The sequence below is a fragment of the Podarcis cretensis genome, assembly GCF_951804945.1.
Source record: "Podarcis cretensis genome assembly, chromosome: 6".
Taxonomy (NCBI): domain Eukaryota; kingdom Metazoa; phylum Chordata; class Lepidosauria; order Squamata; family Lacertidae; genus Podarcis; species Podarcis cretensis.
This window is the reverse complement of record NC_137175.1, coordinates 72,603,276-72,628,969: the sequence shown is the minus strand read 5'-3', so window position 1 is coordinate 72,628,969 and position 25,694 is coordinate 72,603,276. Positions and strand designations below refer to the sequence as shown.

At 40.2% G+C, this 25,694-nt stretch overlaps 1 protein-coding gene across 2 annotated transcripts in view; it reads right to left on the bottom strand.

The window, feature by feature from the left end:
• Nucleotides 1-25,694, bottom strand: part of HS2ST1 (heparan sulfate 2-O-sulfotransferase 1) — a 92,200-nt gene that overhangs the window by 7,164 nt on the left and 59,342 nt on the right. The window contains exons 2-6 of one of the 2 annotated variants that reach the window (XM_079981656.1): nucleotides 20,570-20,808; nucleotides 14,547-14,632; nucleotides 8,249-8,393; nucleotides 6,826-6,923; nucleotides 5,142-5,299 (exon numbers count right to left, since the gene is read on the bottom strand). In XM_079981656.1, the coding sequence (XP_079837782.1) occupies nucleotides 5,142-5,299; nucleotides 6,826-6,923; nucleotides 8,249-8,393; nucleotides 14,547-14,632; nucleotides 20,570-20,808 (726 nt within the window). The remainder of the gene's footprint in view (nucleotides 1-5,141; nucleotides 5,300-6,825; nucleotides 6,924-8,248; nucleotides 8,394-14,546; nucleotides 14,633-20,569; nucleotides 20,809-25,694) is intronic. The other variant, XM_079981657.1, reaches the window with a different exon arrangement.

The window sequence follows — 25,694 nt, the reverse complement described above, 5'->3', positions numbered from 1 at the left end:
AAAAAAAAAAAATACTTCACAACGACCGGGCAGACAATTTGTTTCACCAAATTCACAGCAACCCCTCACATGATGCCATCAACAATTTTCATTTAAAGGCAAGGTGGTAAGTGAGTCATCCAAATATTTGTTGTGGGAATATGCTATTTGCATTCTATGCTGCAATGTGCTATATGCATTATATGCTTACAGTACTCTTATTGCTATCAAAGCCAGTTCTCAAGGTTCCAACAAACGAGGACAGTCAATGTATATAGTGGGACTACAAGTTTCACCACCCCTGACTATGCTGTCTGGGGACGATGGAACTGTACCCCGATAACACCTGCACATGGGCTACCCTTGAACTACAGCATAACCAAGAAACAGAATCCAGAAATAGAGGTGTATGTACAGGAGCAGGCTTCGTTCTAAATGTCACTTAATCTGGGAAACTGCTTGCATGGCAGTTGAAAAAGAGACAAAAATTGAACACGGTTATCAATTCAGAGATTGAAGGGAGGAATATCCAGAAACCAGAGGAAATTAGAAAGTGCTTCCAGAGATATTTCAAACAACTTTATATGCAAGGGAGAGACTGAGATAGACCATTTCCTAAAAATTAATGGACTACCAAAATTATCCCAGGAAAAGAGAACAATCCTAAATGATAAAATAACGCAACAAGAAATTGAGGGTGCCATTCAGAATATGCAACTAGGCAAATCTCCAGGACCTGATGGTCTTACCTCCAAGTATTACAAGACATTGAAAGATTTTTTGACACAACCACTAATGGAGGTCTGTAACCAGATCATGGAGGGGAAGAAGGCACCAGAATCGTGGAAAGAAGCTTTCATCACATTGATACCTAAAGTGGAATCTGAAAAGACTCAACTTAAGAACTACCGTCCCATCTCACTCCTAAATGTGGATTATAAAATCTTTGCAGATATTTTGGCAAGTAGATTTAAAAAAGTGCTAAATGAAGTAATTCATAAAGATCAGGCAGGCTTTCTTCCAGGTAGACATTTGTTTGATAATACTAGGAACATTATAGACATTTTGGAACTTTTGCAAACTAATATTAACACAAAAGCAGTGTTAATTTTTATTGATGCGGAGAAGGCCTTTGACAACATTTCTTGGAGGTTTATGAAGAAAAACTTGGAAGGGATGGGAGTGGGACGGGGGTTTGAAAATGGAATAGAGGCAATTTACTCAGAGCATAAAGCTAAATTGATAGTTAACAATGTGGTGACAGAAGAGTTTAAAATTGAAAAAGGAACACGACAAGGTTGCCCCTTATCCCCTCTGTTATTTATTTCAGTCCTAGAGGTGCTTTTGAACATGATTAGGGAAGACCGGTTGGTGCAAGGAATACAGGTCGGAGTGAAACAGTATAAATTGAAAGCTTTTGCAGATGACTTGGTAATAACATTACAGGAGCCAGAATCTAGTACGAAAAGAGTTTTGGAACTGATATATGAGTTTGGTCGGGTGGTGGGATTCAAATTGAATAAGCAAAAAACTAAGGTTTTGGTAAAAAAATCTGACATCTTTGGAAGCAGAAAGGTTTCAGAATGAGACAGAGTTAAATGTGGTTAAAAAAGTAAAGTACCTAGGGGTTAATTTGACTGCTAAAAACTTGAATTAATTTAAAGATAATTATGAAAAATGTTGGTCAGAAATTAAAAAGGATTTAGAAATTTGGTCAAGATTGAAACTTTCCTTGCTGGGTCGAATTGCAGCTATAAAGATGAATGTATTGCCAAAGATGTTGTTTTTGTTTCAAACTCTACAGATTGTGGACAGAGTGGAATGTTTTGGAAAATGGCAGAAAGATATTTCTAAGTTTATCTGGCAGGGCAAAAAGCCCCGAATAAAATTTAAAATATTAACTGATGCAAAAGAAAGAGGGGGGTTTGCCCTGCCAGATTTAAAGTTATATTATGAAGCTGCAGCTTTCTGCTGGATGAAAGATTGGTTACTTCTTGAGAACACTGATGTCCTAGATCTGGAAGGGTTTAACAATGCTTTTGGTTGGCATGCATACTTGTGGTACGACAAGGTAAAGATTCATAAAATGTTCAAAAACCATATTGTCAGAAAAGCAATATTTATTGTCTGGACAAAATATAAAGACTTACTAGAAAGTAAGACCCCGAGATGGCTATCACCAATGGAGGCTAAGGCCCGGAAAAGACTCAATATGGAGGCCTGTTGGCCGAAATATTGGGAAATAATAGAAAAAATTGGAGACAAATGGAGGTTGCAGAGCTTGGAGAAATTAAAGAATAAGGTGCAAGATTGGTTACACTACGCTCAAATTCAAGAGGTTTTTATATTGGATAAAAAGATAGGATTCCAGGTGGAGAAGTCGAAATTAGAGACAGAACTGTTGGAACCAAAGACTAAGGTACTTTCGAGAATGTATAACTTGCTGCTTAAATGGAACACACAGGATGAGACTGTTAAATCAGCCATGATAAAATGGGCTCAGGATATTGGGTATAACATTATGTTTGAGGACTGGGAAAGGTTATGGACCACCGGAATAAAATTCACGGCATGTAATGCCTTGAAGGAGAATATTATGAAAATGATATATAGGTGGTACATGACCCCAGTCAAGCTTGCAAAAATATATCACCTGTCTGATAATAAATGTTGGAAATGTAGAGAGGCTGAGGGGACATTCTTTCACCTCTGGTGGACATGCCCAAAAGTGAGGGTCTTCTGGGAAATAATCTATAATGAACTAAAAAAGGTATTAAATATACCTTTGTTAAGAAACCGGAGGCCTTCCTCTTGGGCATTGTCGGCCAGAAAGTGTCAAAGAAGGACAGAAGTTTCTTTATGTATGCGACAACAGCAGCAAGAATACTTATTGCAAAGTATTGGAAGACACAAGACTTGCCCACACTGGAAGAGTGGCAGACGCAATTGATGGATTATATGGAATTGGCTGAAATGACTGGCAGAATCCGAGACTTGGGAGAAGAAACAACGGAAGAGGACTGGAAGAAGTTTAAGGACTATTTACAAAAACAATATAAGTTGTATGAATGTTAAGTATTTGCACGATTTAGAAAATCTCAGTTCCAGCAAATAGATTTTGTAAAATAGAAAATTAAGTTATAAGTAAGAAAAGGTCGAAATTTAAGGCAACAATATGTTTAAATTTAAGGTATGAGTAAATGATAAAAATAATCTTAAATCTAGAAGTATAATATTTGGAAAGTACAAAATAAGGTATGAAACAAGGTAATAATTTGCTGATATTTTTAATATAAATAATGCAGGGTAAAGGAGATGTGAGGAAGTCCAGTTAGTTATATATAAAAAAATTGTATTGAATGGTTGGTTTTTTTCTTTTCCTTTTTTATTTTTTATTTCCTTTTTTCTATATGGTTTTTTGGTGTATTTGTTCTGGCTTTTTTGTGTACTATTTTTTGGTGAAGGGATCTTGTATATATATTGTGTACTATGAAAATTTAATAAAATAATTAAAAAAAAAAAAACTAAATGTCACTTAATCCTTGGGGAGATATAAAACAGTTCCATTCCTATTCTTCCTTTGCATTAGACGGCGGCTCCAAGGGTCTGCATACCTATACCAAGTCAAGCTGCAAACCACAATGAGCTTACCAAAGCAGGCTGGTCAGCAGGTTATGCGCCGTGAACGAGAGTAGAGTCTTATCGCTAATCATTCAAATTTTACTTGAATCAATCTGGTCTGATCCCACGTTCTTTGTGGACTTTGCCTACACTGCTCAGCTTCCTTATGTCAGCCTGGCAACCCTCTTCCTTCTTTCCAGCAACTCGCACAACTATTCTCACACTGAATAACCACAGAACCTCCTGACAGCAAGAGCTGTTTGACTGGAAGGTGGTGGACCCACCTTCCTTGGAGGTTCTGAAACAGAAGTTAGATAGTCATCCGTCAGGGATTCTTTTGTTGTATTTCCTGCACTGCAGGCAGTTGGGCTAGCCAGGTGAGCCTTGTGGTCCCTTCCAAGTGTACCATTTATGATTCTATGGCCCCGTGACATTGGCTGGTATTTAAAGCCCCATAAGAACCTGGGAGTGCAATTCATACTGCATGTAGCTTCTCACCCACAGGCAGAGAGGAGCCCAGTGGGCAATACAGTCGTGGACTTGATGCAGAGTATCCAAAAGGGGAAACTGGAAACGACACTGAGATTGCACATGTACCAACATGGGTAAGTCAGTCTCTTGAGGTGGGTAGGGGGATGGACTGCTGTTTCAGGAAAATTGCTCATTCATGGCCTAAAGCAGGGGTCCTCAAACTACGGTTCGCAGGCCACATCCAGCCTGCCAGGTCCTGAACCCGGCCCGCACGGCAACTGCAGAACCCGCAGCTCTCCTCCTTCCCGTTGCCCAGATGGCCACAGCCAACATGACCTTCCTTCCCTCCAAACCGCTACTATTCCAAGCGGCTGGGTCCAATCCCTTCTGGCTTCACCTCAGACCACACCCTCCAGCCCCTTCCCACTTGGCCGCCCATCAATCCCATTGCAATCCCAGGTTGCCAGGCAAAGCAGGTCCAAATGGGGAGGGACCAGCCCTTGGACCAGCCAGGCCTGGAGCCAAGCCCAGGGGAGCCACTGCCACTGAGGAAGGCCTGTGGAAATGCAGGCGTAGCATGAAGGTGCAGTGGCTGTCACCAGCACCACAGCCGGGCCTGGGGTGCTGGGTCTCCTGCCAGGGGACACTGGGGGAGGAGCAGACAGATGCTGTCGCCACCATTGCCCCGAGCCTGAGGCGGCACCTCTTTCCTTTCCTCCCTCTTACTCAGTCACCCTCCACACTCTCTCTCTCTCCCCCTCTCTCCCTCTTGTATCCCCCCACATTGAAATACTTATAAGCTTATGTTGATTAAAACCGTTCTTCATTTTAAACATTGTATTGTTTTTCCTGTTTTTTGTGCACTGCAAATAAAATAAGTGCAGTGTGCATAGGAATTCGTTCATATTTTTTTTTCAAACTATAGTCTGGCCCCCAACAGTGTCTGAGGGACAGTGAACTGGCCCCGTTTGAAAAGTTTGAGGACCCCTGTCCTAAAGGGTATGTGAAAGAGAAGCTTTGGGGGGAAAGGAGGAAGATGAAAATGGCCTAGCGGGTGGTTATTTAAATACCTGTGCGATATAGTTCTGTAGCACCCCTGAAGAAGCGGGGCAAAGCTGCCTCCAGCAACATAATAAAGTCTTCAAGCTCTTCAGTAACTCCCACTAGGAAATATTCATTAATCAAGTTGTATTTGGCTTGTTCCAAAGCCCATCTGCTTCCCACATTCCTAAAACGATAAAAAGTAATTACAGGAAGGTTTTGATGTCTGCCAAGAATTTTGGTTCCCTTCATTTAGATATTCTCACACCAGGCTAAAAGAATGGTTTAGCTGTTATCTTTGCACAGGCAAGAAAACAAAGTTTCAGCCACACACATTTTTAATTTCCTTTGCTTTCCCCCCCCTGCTCCCCATTTTTTTCCCCCTCTCTTCATGGCCTAGGTTAGATGTCAAAAGATTTATGGCTCTGATTTCTAACTTTTTGATAACACTAATGCCTTTTTCAAGTATGTTGCATGGTGTTCAGTATGGAAAATTTTGCTGTTATATCAAAGAAAGTATCAATTTTGACGTGGCATAAAAGCAGAAACTGAAAGGCATGTCTTCCACAACCAATTGCAGTTTATCTGCATTTTAGCAAGATTGCTCTATAAGAGGATAAACAAAGAGAGGTTTGCAGAATGGTTGAGAATTCGTATATCTGATACTTTGAAAGCACTTGCTGAAGCCTTGGTCCAAATAATCTGAAGCGACCATATATGCATTTCTCTCCTACATAGAAATACAGAGAAGGAGATTTGTCATACATATGCCTTCTGACACAGCATATTAAGGATATCATCTCAATTAAAAGTAAATAAATTAGAGCTGCTATTTTTTCTCCTACTATTAAGCAAACCGTGTAACAAGGCTTTACCCTAGTTATTGTAATATGACAAATCAACTTCTAAACTTCATTTCATGAACACCTTCAGACATTCAAAATGGAATTGAGCACTCAAATTAATCCATGTTTACATTATAGCAGCCACAAAGTTTATTTCCGCCAGCTAGGAACAATTGGGTTTGAGACCTAAAGGTTGAACATTTATACCGGGTTAGTGAGCACATCTCCCTAAGCAGAATTTTGCTCAGATGATGCTCCAGTCATTTAAAGGGAGAGGGAAGAGACTTAGGAGACCATCCACAACAGCGGAGGAATGACAGAGTGAGGAGCAAATCATTGCCACTTCTGCCAGTGGGATCGAAAGCTTTCTGTGGATGAAAGAAGCCTTCTATCCACAGAAGGCTAAGTTTAGATCCAAGCCATGACATTTTAAACCGGGGGGGGGGGGGGGGGAATCCCATAGTTACATGGTTTTTAATCAACATACCCAAACACTGAGACTGGTGTTTAGAAAGGAGATACAGAGTTCAGTTTGAAAATGGTTGGTAGTTTTCTGTAGCATTCATGGAAATTCAATCAATAATAATGGGGCTATTGTTTTTGTTTGTTACTGTGTTATGTATCTTTGTGTTTTTATTTTGTAAACCACTCTATGATCCTCAGATGATGGGTGGTATAGAAATTTAACAAATAATAATTCAACCATTTTTCAGTTTGATACTTCGGAAGATAACCACAAAGTACACTTGTTAATCAAATGTGTTCCTTCTCAAAATCTTAACCTCTGCTACACATTCTGATTTAATAAAATACACTTCACATGGATAATTTATTTAATCTGCAATTTAAAGCAATTCCATCGTCTTACCAGCACTCAGAGCTGTGGCCACAGAAGAACGGAATTTGAAGCCAGAGTTTCTCAGGGGCACAATCTGAGCCTCCAGCTGCTACACATTCATCAAACGTCTGGAACAGAGACAAAAACTCAAGAGTGAGCTATAAATTTCCATCTTAAATATCAAACTTCTTAGTGTAGTTATTTTTCTACATGAACTTGGGCTGCGTTACCTCACAATAGCTTACTAAGAGGCCTGTCACTTTGTGCATCAGTAAGTGCTGACTCCCAGCTGTGGGCACCGCACAATGAGATAGTGTGGGGTGGCTGACACACACAGAATTCACTGCAGTGTGGCTTTTGGTATGCCACTGCTAGTGCCCCAAAAGCGACAACTGCACTGGTGTGCAGAGCCACAAGCCATTTTGTGGGCGCTGTCAAGATTCATAATTGCCTCAACACACGGTAACCACAGCAAGAACTGAACGGTGACTCAAAGTAGCCCACGATGTACCATGGATGTGTTCAACTTCAGAAGTTCTTGGATTCCGTTTTATTAACAGCAACCAATTTAAATTCTACTTATATTTGTTCTGCAAAAGCCACTATGTCAGAAAACAAGCCATATTGCTGCTACCAAGGGAAATCAAATGCTAGTGTTGAAAAGTCATTCTGAAGACTGGTCTAGGGAACAACATTGGGTGGGGAAACTTATCTAACAAGGAGGGACACCACCCTGTGCTCTGTGCCTTCTTATTTGCTCTTTAAAAATAGAAGGTCGGAGAGTTGCGTGTATGCGCATGCGCCATTGGTCTAAGACAGTGATGGCCAAACTTCGCCCTCCAGCTGTTTTGGGACTACAACTTCCACCATCCCTAGCTAACAGGACCAGTGGTCAGGGATGATGGGATCTGTAGTCCCAAAACAGCTGGAGGGCCAAGTTTAGCCATCACTGGTCTAAGACAATGTGGAGCTCCTCGTTCAACATTAAACCATATTTCCATAGCTCCCTTTGTCCACAGTTAATGCACAATTCATTGCAATCCTATCTTTACATAATTAATATTGAGTCAACGCAAATCTCTCATGAGTGGCACTTCACTCGTGGAATAAGTGCTTCTGGGACCTTCAAACAGGTATGAAGATGGAGACAGTCTTTGATGAGCCCTCCCAAGACCCCTAATAATCTGCTCCAGAGAGTTGAGAGACCATCAAGAATGGTGTGGAAGGTGGTGCAGGAAGGATTAGATTAAAAAATATTAATAATCAAACACACAAGAAGATGCCTCCATTGGACCAAAGGTTCTTGCATTCATGGAAGACTCCTGTGAGTGGGAACTGTATTTTAGGATCGAGCCTATTGTTCTGGATTAAATTTGCTTTTCAAAACTGCTACATTTTGAGTTCAGTTATTATCTCCATAATTAAAGCCATGAACAAAGCTGCCAAAATGTACTTTTACTTTTTTATCCCCTTGCTTTCGTCTTCGGAGTCCAGGCCTGTAATCATCGCCAAAGCGCAGGAAGTAATAATAGGAAACCAGCCGCTCTATAGGATCTCTTATGACATTGATGTATATTGGTTTCTTTTTAACACCAAATCTGAAACAGAAGAGATAAATCCGATTGACAAATCAAAGAGTTTCCTGCATGATGTAAAAGTGGATTTGGGGTCAAAGTTTGTTCCAGACCATTCTATTTTGCCATATTAAGGCAAGTTAGGAAGAGTGCTGGGAAACTGACAAGACTACTTTTTCCTGTTTCAAAGGTATTAAAGGGTATAAATGCTTTAGAAAACTTTCCAAGAAATCTTATCCCAACAGCATTCCACTGAGGTAAATTTTAAACATACACATTTAATATTTACATATATTCATTCAGTTTATTGTGTCTAACAAGTATTATCAGCAAAAGTCCTATCTGGTACTTCTCCCTCCAACAGATGTGGCCTCTTAAAACTATGCTTTGTAACAAAGAAGATAATGCAGCTGGTGTGACCACAATGACCAGATGGGGGAAATGTAGGAGGACAAGAGAGATACTCAGAAATTGCCCTTGGTTTTCTAAAGTGCTGCTTCATATGGAATAGTAGATGAAAAAGCAGTTAAATTTTAGCTCAGTGCAACAGATCTGAAATATTCTAGAACTGGGTAGAACTTAGCACTTTGGCAGTTAGCATGCTTGCCATATTTAAGATATATTTTGCATAGCTATTTTATGAAAATTCAAACATTAATTATGCCAATGACATCATAATCATCGGTATTATTATTATTATTATTATTATTAATACCACCAATATGCACCCGACACACAGTTTTAGAAGGGACGTGGGTGGTGCTGTGGTCTAAACTAGTGTTTCCCAACCTTGGGTCTCCAGCTGCTGTTGGACTACAATTCCCATCATCCCTGACCATTGGTCTTGCTAGCAAGGGATGATGGGAGTTGTAGTCCAAAAACAGCTGGAGACCCAAGGTTGGGAAACACTGGTCTAAACTACTGAGCCTCTTGGGCTTGCCAATCGCAAGGTCGGCGGTTCAAATTCCAGCAACAGGGTGAGCTCCCATTGCTCTGTCCCAGCTTCTGCCAACCTAGCAGTTTGAAAGCACACCAGTGTGAATAGATAAATAGGTACCACTGCAGTGGGAAGGTAAATGGCATTTCTGTGTGCTCTGGCTTCTATCACGGTTTTCCACTGAACCAGAAGCAGTTTAGTCATGCTGGCCACATGACCCGGAAAAGCTGTCTGTGACAAATGCTGGCTCCCTTTCCTGAAGAACGGTAAGCGCCACACCCCATAATTGCCTTTGACTGGACTTAACCGTCCAGGGCTCCTTTACCTTTAGAAAGAACCCAAAGAGAATGTGTTCTATTTATCTGTTGCTCACATTGTGCTTTGACACAGAGCATGTCTCCATGCTAGGCAGGGCAACCTTCGTGCGCTAATTAGCACTGTGTGGCTTGCAGGCAAAATAAGCATGGCCTGTCGGTTGAACGTACTCTGCACTTCATACTGAATACTGCTGATTTAGCAGAATGCAGTTAATCTACTGTATGGTAAGAACTACAAAGATGCTTTTAAACAGCTTTGATGTATACTAGACCAACTGCCTTCTAACGTGCAAAAATAAATCTGTTTAAAGAAATATGAAAATCAATTACATGCCAGGAACAACCATCAAAGCTAGCCTATAAACCTGGACATTCAAAAATAGGGCTGTAAATACAGTTTCGGTGCTTTATTGCTTTAAGGACCAAAAAAGGTGCTTTTAAACTCTTCCCTCTGCATTACCACAGTTACAACAATGTTAGCAAGGCAACGGACAGAACAAAGGTATCAACTGCAACTACTTGGATCTGCCAGCCTTGCTTGTTTTGAGGATTCCAAACCCTTCCCAGTCCGAAGGCCAGCCAAGTCCACTGACCAAATAGTAAAATTGCCACATTGGGAAGGGATTGGATTGGATTGATCTTTATTACGGCCATTGGCCCGTTACACGACAGTTTCCCATACCAACATATTATACTTAAACCTCCAAATTTAAAATCGCTAAAGCTTACAAAAGACAGACAGGAACCAAAGCAAAACAAAAACAAAGACTACCATCATACATTACAATAAATTTGTAACCTATACATCGATTGGGAAGGGAGGTTCTGTCTTTTGTTGGAGCAGTCTCCACCTATGCCTGAAAAGGCAGTCTTCAGACAGGGATGTGATGACAAGATTTAGAATGGCAACCCAGTCAGATAGGTGGGGAATAAAAAATAGAACAGGATAGATCTTTCCTTTTTAGAAAAGGTCACTGAGCACATGATGGCACAGCAACTGCAGGCATGGCCAGATGGAACATCTTTCCTCACTCCACTTGGAAGCGGGTTTCCAACCAGGTTATGGCCCTGAGTTGCTGCCGTTCTTGATTCTGTATGCTGACTGCTGTTACTTTTACCATTATTGTCTTTTTCCTGGAATCTGACTCAAGACTTAGAGAGGATGAGACACCATGTCTTTAGTTTTTCCATTACAAAAGCGAAAAGGGAGATGAAGCCAGAGGCCTCTGCTGAGCCCACTCCTGCCCTTTCCTCAAGCAGAGGCAAGAGAGATGCATCTGGAAAGGCAGAGCTGCTGTCACCATGATGAGAGGAGGCAAAGCTTACTGCCACCATCATCGGTCATGTCGCTTATGATTTAGGCGTGGTGAGAATTTAAGGTCCCCATCCCTAATTTGTGGGTTGCCATCTGATTAGATTTCACTTTGATTCCGATTTAATTTTAGGATGTATTTTAATTGATTGCTTAATTTTATGATAATATGTTATATATTTGATGTTAGACACTCTGAGCCCAATTTTGGCCGGGGAGGGCAGGGCATAAATAATTATTAATTATTATTATTATTATTAACTATTAATTATTATTTATTATTATTCCACCATGGCAGAAGTAAATCAACATATGCCTCACTGCTCATCCATGATGGATTTAGATGGCTGGTTGCCTTCACAAAACTTAAATGGAGTTAAAGCAAGTTGCTGCTTCAGATTTTTTTACTCAAACATTTAGCATAATCGGGGGGACCCCAAATCCGGTCAGGGCCCCTTGGCATTTCGAGATAAACACTTGGAATCCCTGTATGCATTCATCAGCTCATTTGACAGATGATGGTTCCAAGTACCCAGAGCAATGAATAAATGAATTAAAAGGAATGAAGAATGAGGCAGAATCAATGGGGTTTAAAAAATAAAAAATAAAAATAGTGCATGAGTTTTTGTCCTCTACCACTTAAGTGAAATTTCTAGACAGCTCCACCACCACTGTCATAAAAGTTTTGAAATTCAGTGTAATTTTATGAGCGTATATTCTGAATCAAAGCATTATGCCAGAGTTCTTTTTAAGGAGGATGAATCTTTGCAGAAAGATTTTACACTTCTCTAACGCAATAACGCAACATCACAAGTTACTCTCGCCTATTGCCGAGAGCAAGCACAGCATTCAATTTGTTATTTTAATAATCGAAACCACAAACAGAAGAAAGCAAGCTGTTGCAGGGGGGGAAATAAATCATTTAGGTGAAAGGGTAACAAACAAAAAAAGCCACAAGGATAATGCAACCCTGGAGGAAAATATGCATATGAATGAAATTTGTGAAATTGCTTAGCTGCCTTTCTTGAGGCAAAATGTTTTTTAGATTGAAGTTACAGTACCTACAAAATGTTTTAAGTTTTCTTCTATGAATAATGTAGAGGATAGAGTAACACTTACCTAGCTGCTCACAAGGTTATTATTTCATTAGGTATTCAATGCAAGAGGTTTATTAATATAGCATATTGCACTTTCGAATTTGGAGGAAGCAATGCAATTTTATGCTCGGGGATTCTTTTTTGAGACTGAAGTTTGGCAACCATTTCTTTACAAGTACATTTCAGCTGCTGTTGTAACCTTCAGCACTCTTTGCCTGATATTACGTTGCATGCACAAAATGTACAGAACATAAAACTTATGGTGCCCCCCCCATCGTTTTCCACATTTGTCACAGCAAATAAATTAAGATGGATTCTAGATAAAATGAACAGCTGAAGTCCATCTCACAGACCTTTCCCTTCATCTTGGTTAAGCAATAGTGCAGCCGTCACTAGCCTGGTGCATATAATTCCATATATCTTGGGCTCCAACTCCCATCAGCCCTAAGCCAGCTTTGCCCATGGTCAGGGATGATGAGAGCTGTAACCGCAGACATCAGTTGGGTACCAGCCTGGAAAAGGCCGTAATAGAGAATTGGCCAGTAAAAAGGGAGCATACATGTCAAAAGGGTGGGAATGGAAGGGGGGTGGGATAGTATCATTTTTGACCTCCGCTTGTGATGTTCTTGTAACGAGTTCCCATGATAAGAGCACACCCGGTTTCACAACCTAGATAATGTGCAAGAGATGCAGGCAGATTCGTTGCTGAGGTCAAACAGATGGGCAGAACAGAGTGCAAACAATGAAGTCTAAAGCTGAGTTTTAGCAATCGTGATGAGCAGCTGCCATGCAGTTCAGTTTCCCCCGCTTCTGGGCTTGAGAAGGGACTTCTGGTGCTAGTTTAGGACTCTGTGTCAAACTGGGCATTGAGGAAGCTCCTGTTCCAGTATGGTTTAAGTGGGGGTGAAAGAAATGCACTTCTTTCAGAGAAAGCCTAATCTCTCCCCAGCTGACCACACTGCTCAATATGATTCCTGCCATCACATGTAAGTAGGCATTTATGGAGCCATTTTCTACAAGTCAGATTGGCTACAGCAGGCAATAAAGGTAAAGGGACCCCTGACCATTAGGTCCAGTCGTGACCGACTCTGAGGTTGCGGCGCTCATCTTGCTTTATCAGCCGAGGGAGCCGGCGTACAGCTTCCAGGTCATGTGGCCAGCATGACTAAGCCACTTCTGGCGAACCAGAGCAGTGCACAGAAACGCCGTTTACCTTCCCGCCAGAGCAGTAGCTATTTATCTACTTGCACTTTGACGTGCTTTCGAACTGCTAGGTTGGCAGGACAGGACAGCAGGCAATACGAGGCCATAAAACAAGAAGTTTCTCAAGAGGCAGCAAGTCCGATAGCACTGAATCCAAACTACCACAGCCTGTTGTTAGGATTGCCATATTCCCAAAAATGAAAATCCAAAAATGAATATTTTTTGGATTTTTAAATATATTTTTAAAAAAGAATTGCCCTAGTTGCCATACGTCTCCGGGTTTTCCAAGGACGTTTTGCCGATTCGGCAAAAATCCACCCTGATGTCATTTTTGCAGCCCGATTCTCTGACGTGTCCAGGGAAAACCCAGACATACGGCAGCCCCACTGTTATGAAGTAGGCTTGAAGAGATACTGACTGAAACCTAAACAGAGGGTTCCTTTCCATACGTTCTGGCACTACCGTCAAGTACTCTGTGCTACTAAAACACTGCACCGCTGAAGGCAGTAAGTTGATTTGCTATTCTAACGGAAGGCTGAAAGCACTGAGCGGAGTCATTAATGGCTCAATCAAATATTAAAAATAAATAATTGCTTCCTTCATTTGCATGGCTAACAAAATTGTTGTCGAGCACATATATCCATTTTTGGCTAGTGTTTCAAATTTGTCGTGGGGGTTCTCTTGTATGATATGGTAGAGTCAGCCCAGGGAACAGCAGGCTTTTTAAAAATTTATTTTGCAAAGCAACTTCTAATATGAAAGGCTTTACAGGAGAGCAGGTGGTCACTAGTAAGTTTTGGGAAAGGGGTGGCACCAACAGATTAGTAGCAATTAGAAGACAAAAGAAATTGTAGATAATCTTAACTACTTAAAGGACTAAAATCACCAAGCGGGAACTGGTTAATTCCTTGATTTGCTGCTCAGCAAGACTGTTCTGAGCCTTATCCCCACACCGTTCCCTACTCCAGTTATATATTTGTGCTTTCAGACAGCACCCAGATTTTTTTTTAATTAAGAAAGTATGTGTTCCAAGAGCTTAGTCACCAAAGCACATCAACAGGAAATGCATGTCCAGGAGAAAAAGACTGAAATCAATCTGAATGAGAAGTCAGTGGGGAAGAGAAAAGCTTTACTGAAAATAATAGAGGGGGAGAAAAGAGCACGTTCAGAATGTCACGGTGCAATTTCTGTTCATGACCATTAGAGGGCAGTAAACTCTTAAGTGAATCAGTGCAGTGCTTGAACAATAAAAAAAATGAGCTGACAAGGACTCAAAATGCTGCAAACAGAATTGTATGTTATGTGGCTTACTTTGCAAAATCCAGGAAGGATATATGTCCATGATAAAACCCTGGCTTCATTTCTTTCCAGGAAGTTACATTCTTCACAAATCGTACCTGGGAGGGAAGAAGAAAAGTTTCTTTAATGCTTAGAAGAAAAATTTGAGATCAATGAAATAGGCTAGTATTAAGAGATGCAACTCAGCTAATAGCAAGTGATAACAGTAAATGCTCCACTCGAAAGCATTCTTAACATAGCCATAATGATACTTCATATTGATACAGCATTTTCCAAAAGGGCTCAAAGTGCCTCTCATAGATCCTCTTAGCAATCCTTAAAAGTTGCCATTTTTCTGGGCAGCACGATCTTCCTTCTATTACAGGTGAGAGGCTGAGAAAGCAGTGTCTTGTCCTAGGCTACCAAGAACCTCATAGGTGACCTGGGTTTTGAACTAGGGGCTTCCTAGCAAAAAGCACACACTATTAAGATTAAAGTGCAATAATTAATGCAACAGATCAAGGCAACCCACATATAAAATTCTGTAAATCCGTTTGCTTTCTCTTGAGTGATTCGTTTTAAAAATAAGAGTGCTGAAATCCTTCTCTCCTAATGTCCATATTCCAGGGCAACTGCACCATAACCTGAGCTAAGTTTATGGGCCTGTTAACTGCAAACCCCAAAATGGTTCAGCTTGCCAAGTAGAGTCTGAAATTTGCAAACATATACCGTATTTTTCGTTCTATAAGACGCACCAGACCATAAGACGCACTTAGTTTTTGGAGGAGGAAAACAAGAAAAAATATATTCTGAATCTCATAAGCCAGAACAGCAAGAGGGATTGCTGCTCAGCGAAAGCAGTGATCCCTCTTCCTGTTCTGGCTTCTGGGATAGCTGCGCAACCTGCATTTGCTCCATAAAACGCACACACGTTTCCCCTTACTTTTTAGGAGGGAAAAAGTGAGTCTTATAGAGCAAAAAATATGGTAAATAGGTGTGAGCCGAGGGAGAGTTATCTATTGGCTAATTTCACATAGGAACTCCTATTGATTCTGCACCCTGAGATTGCTACTGGAAAACATATCTAGCAATGCATTTCAGCAAATGGGTTACCTGCTTCCCAAGTAGGTCTACCACCTTCCCTTCCTTTCAGCTTTTGAACATATCCCACGATCCCTTTCACTCATGCCAGTGCCATAATTTGTGTGAAGGCAGACAGATGCACACATGAACGTGAACACACATAACTGCCACAACAGTGACATGACCTCTTTTTGCAAATACCTTTTGGGGGTTGGAGGGGTGGGGGAGAGATGGTTATTGGGACAATAAGATGGCTCTCTGCTACAATGCTTGTTGTAAATCACCATGTGATGTTTGGATAGACGGTGATATACAAATTCTAATTCTAATAATAATAATATTTCTCTGGCATCCTGATCAAGCCATTCCATTTTATATCCCTTGCCCAGGATTTCCCCCGCTTGGTTTCTCAGCTTTATGGGGCTGTTTTGGAGTGCCCACTTTGGTGTTTGTTTTTTTCCTTTTTTTCTGCAGACTTAACATTGGGGTTAAATCATGTCTGCTGGTAATTCTCTCTTCTGTGTAGGTAGATGTGGTTTTGGCTACATAAACATGAGCACAGGAAGATTTGAACTAGTGTTAAAAGAAGGAATTATGACATTCAGAAGGCAGCAAAGTGACTCAAACGGTCCAAACCAAATTTGAGTAGTTTAACCAAGTGGAGCAGCCAGAGGTTGTTCGTTTGGCTTTAGAAAAAGAGTTGATAAATCTGAATACCACCATCTGTTCAGTTCTTAATACTGCAATTTCAGAAATTGATATACCAAGGCACACACAAAATGAACACACCAGGAAGTATCTCTGTACCGTAACAGATAAAAGGCATATGGTCTTAACAATGAAAGCAGAGACGTCCGACTGTACTGATCTCATAACTGATCAAGGAGTCCTATATTCATGGTAACATATAATGGTGCCTTCACATTATAATGAATTCATGGGGTATGTGTAGATCCATAAATATATGCATAGAGAGATCATAAATGACAAACACAGAGAAATATATGTCTGTAATGTTTTCTATCTAACTGTGGAATGTAATCTGAAGTTAAGCTCTGATGTGCTGCTGTTTCTTCTAGCACTCAACCAGATAGCTTTAGCTACTTGTGCAAAAAGAAATAAATAAAAAGACCGAGTACTCCACATAAGCTGAATTTTGCTTTCCATGGCACTGTCTGTATTGATGTTTACTTGAGGCAGCAAGAGGGTTTAAAATGGAGAGTACTTCCAACTGCAGGATGCTGATATCTCTCCCTCAAATAGCAAACGCAAGCGACGGCAGCCAGCAGCCACGTGGTCGAAACGAGGAGCAGCTATCAGTCTACTAAGGTGGAACTTGAGGTTTACAGAAGTCCAAATACACGCATACACATGAACCTAAGAGAGAGTGAAAAGCCCTGCAGAAGTAGGCAGGCTCACTAACCACTATCAGAAGAGAAATGGCATGGGAAGGAGATGGAAGGGGAGATTTAGGTGACTAAATGCTGCAACGTTTTTATAGCATGTCTCATATGTGGTTTTCTGAAGAGGCCAACATTTGCTAGTTATTTAAGTGAGGAGCATATTGGCTTTTGTCAGAATAATGTTCAGTTCACTGTGCTATGTTGTGGGATGGGAACATGGGATATAGTAAACCGTTAATGTATTTCCTTTAATTGTCAAATACAATGATCTAACACTAAGAAAGAGCCTCCAGAGGGACAGCTGCAACCAAACAGAGCCCAATCCCGCTCTTAGTTCCCTTTTAATTCAAATAAACTTCATAGATAGATGATAGATAGATGAAAATAAAATAAGCATTTTATGGTTTATTAAATTTGTATACTGCCCTTCATCCAAGGACCACAGGGCAGTTTACAACACACAAACACAAAAATATATACATAGAAACAAACAAAAACAATATTGCCCCACCCAGTTTAAAAGGCAATAGATTCTTTAATTAGCCAAAGCAAAGGCCTGGGAGAAGAGGAGTGATTTCACTTGGTGCCTAAATATATGTATTGAAGGCTCCACAGGGCCAAAGAGTACTGCACCCTCCAGAAATGACCGTGAAAGTAGGACTGGAACCACTGCAAAGTAGTGCCATATGCACTCCCAAGCTCAGGCAGCTGCTCTAAAAGGATGCCATGGTTGATGGTTATCAAAAGCTGTTGAAAGATCAAGGAGAATTAACATGGACAGATTTCCTCTTTCTTTCTCCCAGCAGAGTTCATTATACAGGGTGAGCAAAGCCATTTCTGAGCCTAAACTGGGTCTAAACCCTGATCAAAATGGATCTAGAAAATCAGTTTCCCCCAATAGTGCCCTTGTCTGTCATAAGCAGGGTCACTGCAGTGCACCAGGGGCTCATCCTCAACAGCCGCTCAACACCAACAGACTCTCAAATTGATCTGCAGATCTTAATACTTAGCAGAGTTATGAGGAATCAAATGGTGCCCTAATTCTGAATGAAATAAAAAGGACTGAAACAGTCTTACTGGATAGAAGTTGGTGAAAAATTGTCCTAGCTACTGCCGAAACATGGTATAATGAAGCAAATATTAGGATGACTCAGAAGCACTCTATGATAATAGCCTAGTTGCCTAGGAAATATGAAACCTCTGAAATCAAGATCCTGCCAGGTTCCATAGGTCACAGATCCTGCCAATTGTGTTGATATTATCTGGATTGACATACGACCAATCCCCAACTGCAATAAGAATGGCTACTGTCTTAATCTCCAATCTCCACCCAATTCTGCTCTCCCAGAGAATTCATAAATGCTGTATAAGGGGTCCCAGTGAGGTGAACTGGAATGCAGAAGGCATAATTGTCCATTACCAAATTATTGACTATCCTACAATCCATTCTAGGGGAAACTGTGTTTTCACATTTTCTGCGGCCATCAGAACGGCAGATTAGTCCAAAATATTTTAGTTGTGGGAACCATCTGCTTGCTCTCTTTGATACCAATATTTTGTCTGTCATCTCACATCCAGACTTATGAATTAACACTTAATTTGTGTTGATAATGCTGCATTTGGTGGCCAAAGCTTTTCATGGAACAGGTCAGCAGTAAGCTAACAGAATACCCAGAAGTGACCAATATATTAAAACTATTCAGGGTCAAATATAGTCTTATGGATATTTTTGCCATTATTTAGGAATTCCACTTTACATATAGTATAGAAAATTGGGGCAATTACTTAATATTTTAAATTCAAGATAATATTTGGAATCTGACTAACAAAAGACCAAAATATGTGAGCAAGTTTCTACAGATGTATTTTTCCCCTAGCACTTTTAGAAAAATAACTGAAAAGCTATTTTTGAACTTCTGGGTATGTTTAAGCTGTTTATGTTTTAAGCTCAGATGAGCTTCCCGGAATTGAAAGAGAGATCAAATGTACTCTGATGGAGAACAAGAAATCCTGCAAGGAAAAAAAGTAGAAAATGAATGGTATAAAGATTTCTGTTTTCTTGGCAGATGGGAACGTCAACAATTCTCTAAAGATCAAAGAAAACAAGCCAGACAAGCCACTATGGGATCAGCAAAACCTGGGAGAAATGCATGCTTTATAGCTACAGAATAAAATGGCTTATCAATTAGCGAGTTCTCTGCAGATATGGTACAGGGCACAGTATAGGGTTTGTATTTAATAAAGCTTTGTTTTGTTAAATCTCTAGGCCTTGGACCACTAAAGGTTTGCCAGCTAACTATCCTCTGGATAACTGGTGGACACTAACTTGGATGCCCTGGAAACTCATGGGAGTTGAAGGGTGCTGGATATTAGTTTATTAAATAAAATTAATGAATGATGTTGTCCAGATACACAGTGCCAGAGTCATGTCCCCTCTTGACCAGCAGTGGTTCTGCTGTACCGCGAAATAAGCTTCTTTACTACTAAAGTGTGCCAGGCACTGTACGAAGTATGCCCTCTGTAGAAACACACATTTAAATAATAATAATAATAATAATAATAATAGTTTATTTATATCCCGCCCTCCCCAGCCGAAGCCAAGCTCAGAGCGGCTAACAACAGTAAAATAATACAGCATTCTAAAATCAATTCATTATAAAATCTGACAAAACAAAAGGGGGGGAGGGAAGCAGAGACACGACTTATGAAAACTTCAAGTGATTAATTCTGACAGCTGGAAATAAGTGGAAGGGCTGAAGGATGGCAACAGAAGGCCAGAGAGTGGAAAGTTGCCGTTCTCAAGACGGGAGATGGCTTGAACGACAACGAGGAAATTGCCAAGATATTTTCACAATGCTGATGAAGGAAAGAACATGATTTTGTGATAGGCTGAGTATAAAGGGCAAAAGAGAGGCAGGGGTTAGAGAAAACCAGCGCTTTGCATCCTATCAACAGCAGGGTGGGAGGCATTATCAATTCATATAAAAATTAACTTAAGGAGAGAGGGGCTTTGGAGGAAAACACTGGAAACTTTGTCTTAATGTGTTAAGAAATCACTCAAGCTTACCAAGTGACAATATCTATATTATATTATTATTTAATTGAGTTCAATTAAAATAAAAATTTAATAGTAAGTATGGTATCAGCATCTCCTGTTCTGCCAGGTTCTAAGTCAAGGGTAGTTAACAAGGTGCCGTCCAGATGTTGTTTTTATGTATTTTACCTTTTATTTAGCAACATGTTAAAACCGTTTACTCAACAAAAGACCTCTAACTGATTTATCATGCACCTAAGTGATTAGAAAAAACTATTTGTTGGATTCCCATTGGCCCCAGTCATTACATTCAATGGTGAGAGATGATGGGAACTGTAATCCAAAACATCTGAATTGCTTATTTTTGCTCTAAAGTAACAATTTTACTAAAACCTGTATGTTGTTGCTCTCTACTGGGTGTTACTGTCAAATGTTTCTTCATACTTGATACTTTACTTCTGGTATACCAAAATACCCGACGTAAAAATAAAACAATTAAGGAAATAAAAGCTTATATCTTAACCAATGCAACCTACTTGATCTTGCAGAGACATCACAGGATTGTTCTTGGTTGTGTTGATATGCAGAACATGGTACTTGTTCCGTGCACAAAGATCGTATGCAATGTTTGTAAAGGACGTGCTTGCAGTTTTAGGTACTCGATTATAAATGATCACCACATCATCATCTTCATCCAGAACAACATCTGACCGAAAGCCATCTATTGTGTGACGCTGCTCAATTTCTCGGACTTCGTGTTTTGCAATAGCCCTCTCTGTAAAAAGAAACAGAGTGCACAAACCATTTTATGAGCAAATTTTCATTCATTCATTTGACCAAATTTCAATTTAAACCTTTTAAAAAGGTGGTGTTAAGATACAATGCCTGGGAACTTTAATAATGAAACTTCCATTAAGGGTTAACAAGAGTAAGGGAAGAAATATCTACGAGAAGACTTTTTCCACAGTAATCCCCCCCCCCACCAGCCAATCTAAAAATAATTGCTACAAAACATCTAGCATTTTGCAATGATAGATGAAATGATACTGCACATAATATGAATTTTACAGAACATTAGCTACTGACCATTCAGGGTTTAGTCAATTAATTGCAAAGAGGAACTGAAATTTAGATAAAACGGATGTTGTGCTTATTTTAATTAAGCCCACTCCCCTGTGTATGATATAACAATGAATGGCTTTGCAAAATCCAATTAGATATATTAATTGCAAGTCTGATAAGAATAGCAGTGGAAGCAGCTTACGACACGATCATCATTTTTTAAAAAAGGTGCAGAATGCCAATCTTGAATACAAAAACATAGCAAAACAGAAGTGAACAAAGCAGGAGAGGCAACTGCAATCCTTGAACTGAACAGCAGATAAAACTGGGACAGCACACACTTCAGCTCAAGTCCACAACATCTTTCCATGTACCGTAATTGTTAACTGACCTTACCCCACAGCAAAGCCAGTAGTTGAATTAAGTGCCCTTTTTAAATGTATGCTGGGCTGGTCGCTTCTGTCTGGCCTGAAAGCAGACTGCCTTGCCTTAATACTACTAATACAGTGGAACCTCGGGTTACAAACGCTTCAGGTTACAGACGCCGCTAACCCAGAAATAGTACCTCGGGTAAAGAACTTTGCTTCAGGATGAGAACATAAATTGTGCTCTGGCGGTGCGGCGGCAGCAGGAGGCCCCATTAGCTAAAGTGGTAACTCAGGTTAAGAACAGTTTCAGGTTAAGAACAGACCTCCAGAATGAATTAAGTTCATAACCCGAGGTACCCCTATACTGGTTGCTGTCCAGCCATGCAACTCAAACTCAACATAGCCAAACTGATTAATGCTCTCTCTCTCAGTTGCCTTCATTTCACGGCCACCATGCTTATAATAATAATCCCTCCAACTATTTCACATTCATTTAGCAAGCAAGGTGTACACGACAACTCTACTTTACTATGTACAAGTGTTTTGTTTTAAGCTTAGCAGCAGAACAACAGTGAAATGGAATGCTTGAGGTATTAGGGACATGCCCATGGCTAGTTTGCAAGTAGGAAAAAGAGGAAGCATTGCCTTTCTGTATTCATTTCCTCTTTAGGTGCCCTGTCACATATTCAATTATGTATTTTTACTACGTGCACACAACCCTGGCCTCTTATGGAAGGGCTGAATGAAAACATGAGGAGCTAACAAACAAAGCATATAGGTTTTGCAAACTAAAAGGTAACAGAGGCCTTTCTTGAAAATGAGGGGGGCATGCAACAGACACAACTAAACATATGCAGCTAAATGCTCGATTACCTGATATGTTCAACATTCAAAATGTTGGAAGACCCAAAGTAAACCAACACACAAAAATGTCCATCATCACAATCCAGCAGGGTCCACAATGTAAAATTAAATTCCAAAGGTTGAATTCTGGGCATTTTTTATGACCACCAGATGCTCAGACGACCAGCTGTCTTTCTTTGTCCTGCCCTTCCTGCCAGGTTTGCTCAACTCTTCCTGCAGCATTATATGCAAATTATTTAATTAGCTAACTGGCATAGTTATCAAGAATATGCATAGGTTCATTCTTGATGTTAATTCAGCGCTACTGAATGATGTCAGACTCTCAAATCCTTGCATCTAAAAGCCTGTAAAGAAACACTCAGAAGAGTCAGAGCAGACTCCAACCACACTGTCTCAATATTCAGCTTGGCTCTATTCCATTTACAGGCTCTAAGCATATGAGATTAAAATATTCTTTTCCCCAAATTAAGGAGAAAAGTGCTAGACCAGACAATAAGAACTTGATATATCCTAATTAATAGTTACCTGTACAACTTCATATCTGTTCCCTTAGGGTATATGAATTATGATAGGGTCTAATTACATGTGGGCCTTTTCTCTCCGTTACAGGATTTATCAGCATTTCAAACTAGGATATTCAGATTAACAGAAAAAGCTTTTCACTAAGCTAAAAAGATGTAATTGATACAAGCATGGGGAAGTAAAACACACTCTCTATAGGTCAGAAACCCTGGTACTTGTTTTTTTTTTAGCCTAATCTTTTGTCTTCCTGTCCTGTGCACACATATAAGCACACTGTTCATCTCCCTCCTTGGTTTCATACCTGTATGTTTATCCAAGATTTTACAGGTGAGTCAGGGCTGTCAGGACCTCAACATCTCCTAGATTTGTGTTAATAAAGTTCACTTTGGCTTGTCCCAAAACTTCTTACCTCATGATTCCAGCCCTTTCCAACATCACGACATCTAATGTTCAAAATCATACACTGTTTTGTGGAATGCAAAAATCACAAGACCATACAATCACACACAACTTGGTCCATTCACTTAAACAAGGATTTGTTGGATCAATCAGGGAGGCGCGTCTAGCGTCATCTAGTCCAACAGCGGTCTCCAACAGCCATCATTCCTCTGGAAACTCATAAGCAAGATATTAACATATGATTATGGTGATTTCCCATATTCAGCATCTTGCCACCAGAGCAGAATATATAGGCTCTATACCCACTGAAAGACTTAGTCTTTGTAAATCTGTCCATTCTTTAAGCCAGCTATAGTTATGGCTGTCACATATCACATTTCTCAATGAAATTCCAGGTTTTCAAAAACGCTGAGCAAAAAAGCCCCTTCCCTCCTGGGTATGAATGTATTTTATTGAAGACAACCACACAACTATGCATAGATCTTGTCTACTGAATGGGATTACAGCAAACGGAGAAGGGGGGGAGAAAAGAGGAGGCTGGTGTTACTGAATATGGCTGGCAAGTAGGCACAGCTTGAAAATTTCCCTATGGCAAGCCAGATGGACAAGAAATTGCTTTTAGAACTATTGGTGTTTTTTCTCATTATGACTATAGAAGCTCTGGTCATACATTTAACCAAACTGGTATATCTGGGCACTTGGTGTTGGAAGGCTGAGGTTCAGGGTGAAAAACAGCCACACACCTGTGGTAGCTGCCCTCAAGCAACTAGTCGAGGTCCAATTCTCTTACATGGCTCAACAGAGCTGCATGCTCTTTAAGATCAGGTTGCAAAAGACAACCTGCAACATTTAGGTGGGTACACACTCTTCCCTTCCCTGTCTCCTGGAAGGTGGAAAGACAGCTTCCCATTTTAAAGAGGGGAGCTAGGTTCCGAAGGAAGTATGTAAAACCCTTCCTACCGCCTTTTTATGGGGATGGGAAGAGAGAACAGGTTTTTACACTACCCTCAATATACAACAGTGTATTAAAAATCAGCCATGTGTTCTGAAAACCGTTGAAGGAAAAATACACTATCTTCTCTCCCTACCCTCCAAGTTCTAAAGAGGAGGAAACAGCTTTGGCACTCCCTTCCAAAAACTGCTAATGAGACCCGCTCCAGCTGTAGACCAAAGAGCAGGAAGGAATAAAGGACATCCTACAGCTGTCAGAAAGCTCCTCTATTTCAGGGACAGCTTCACCAGGGAGTCAGTATGCAAGGTAAATTGCATTTGTTATCATTATTTGTATTCCACCTATCAGGATGCAAACCCTTCCAAGGTGGATTGCAAATAAAATCAAAACATATTAATAAAATCACAAGAAGACAGTATTAAAATGTAACAAGTCCTTAAAAACTATCCCATGGAGTTGTTGGTATCAGTCCGCCCAGGTGCTGTGGGGTGACAATCCAGCTGCAGCAGGTCCTGAGGTATTGGGCAAAGCTTTATAGCAATAACAGCAGCTAATAGGGCTGAGCGAGGTCCGATTTGTAACATTATGATATATCACCAGCTAAACCAATATATCACGATGTCTGAAATGATGGAACTATGCAGAGGCAAACGGGGTAACGTCCTGGCAACTGCTACTACTTAGGGGTCTAAAACTGATACATTTTTACTAACATATTGTTACAGCTGTTATTTTATAGTACAGAGCAACAGGGGCAGCAGGAATCATGAAAGAAGTGATGACCTGCTTTGCGGTTTTCCCTATATCACAATTTTTTACATAGCACATGTACACATACATTGTGATTCACAATATATCACCATGCCAAATATTATAAAACCATTATCACGATGTGGACTTCAAATCGATTTTGGGCTATATTTTGATACATCAGCTAACTTCAACTGCTCTCTCCTTGTCTCTGGCGGGCATTGCTTAAGCAAGTGAGGCAGGGGATGGCTTGCTAAGCTAATGATTAAAGAAACAAAACATTTTTATGGTATTTTAAGCAAACAAACAAAAAAACCTCTGTCAAGAAAGAAAGTTCTGTTGCTTCTCTAACAACAATATTTCCTTCAGAAAGTGGAATGACTTTTAATTCACAGACAAATAATTTGCAGAACCATGCTGCGTTTGGATGAAAAAATGCTGGACTGGCTGAGAGGTAATGAGAAGAAACCATTGGCATTATCAGCTTCTCTAGTGATGATGTTGGTTTCTACTTCATTCTGCCTATGGATTCAAATTATTACACACAGCAATCACAGCTGGGTTAACTTTCAAACAATCCCTGCCAAAGGATCACAATTTAAAATATTGTCTCCAAAGAACAAGAAAGGAGGAGCAGGATTACAGTTCTAAATCTAAAGATGATAGTAAAAAATCCTGAGAGCCATACATTTCAAATAATATGTATGTGAAGGAGATATTTATTCCTAAATCATAAAACACCAT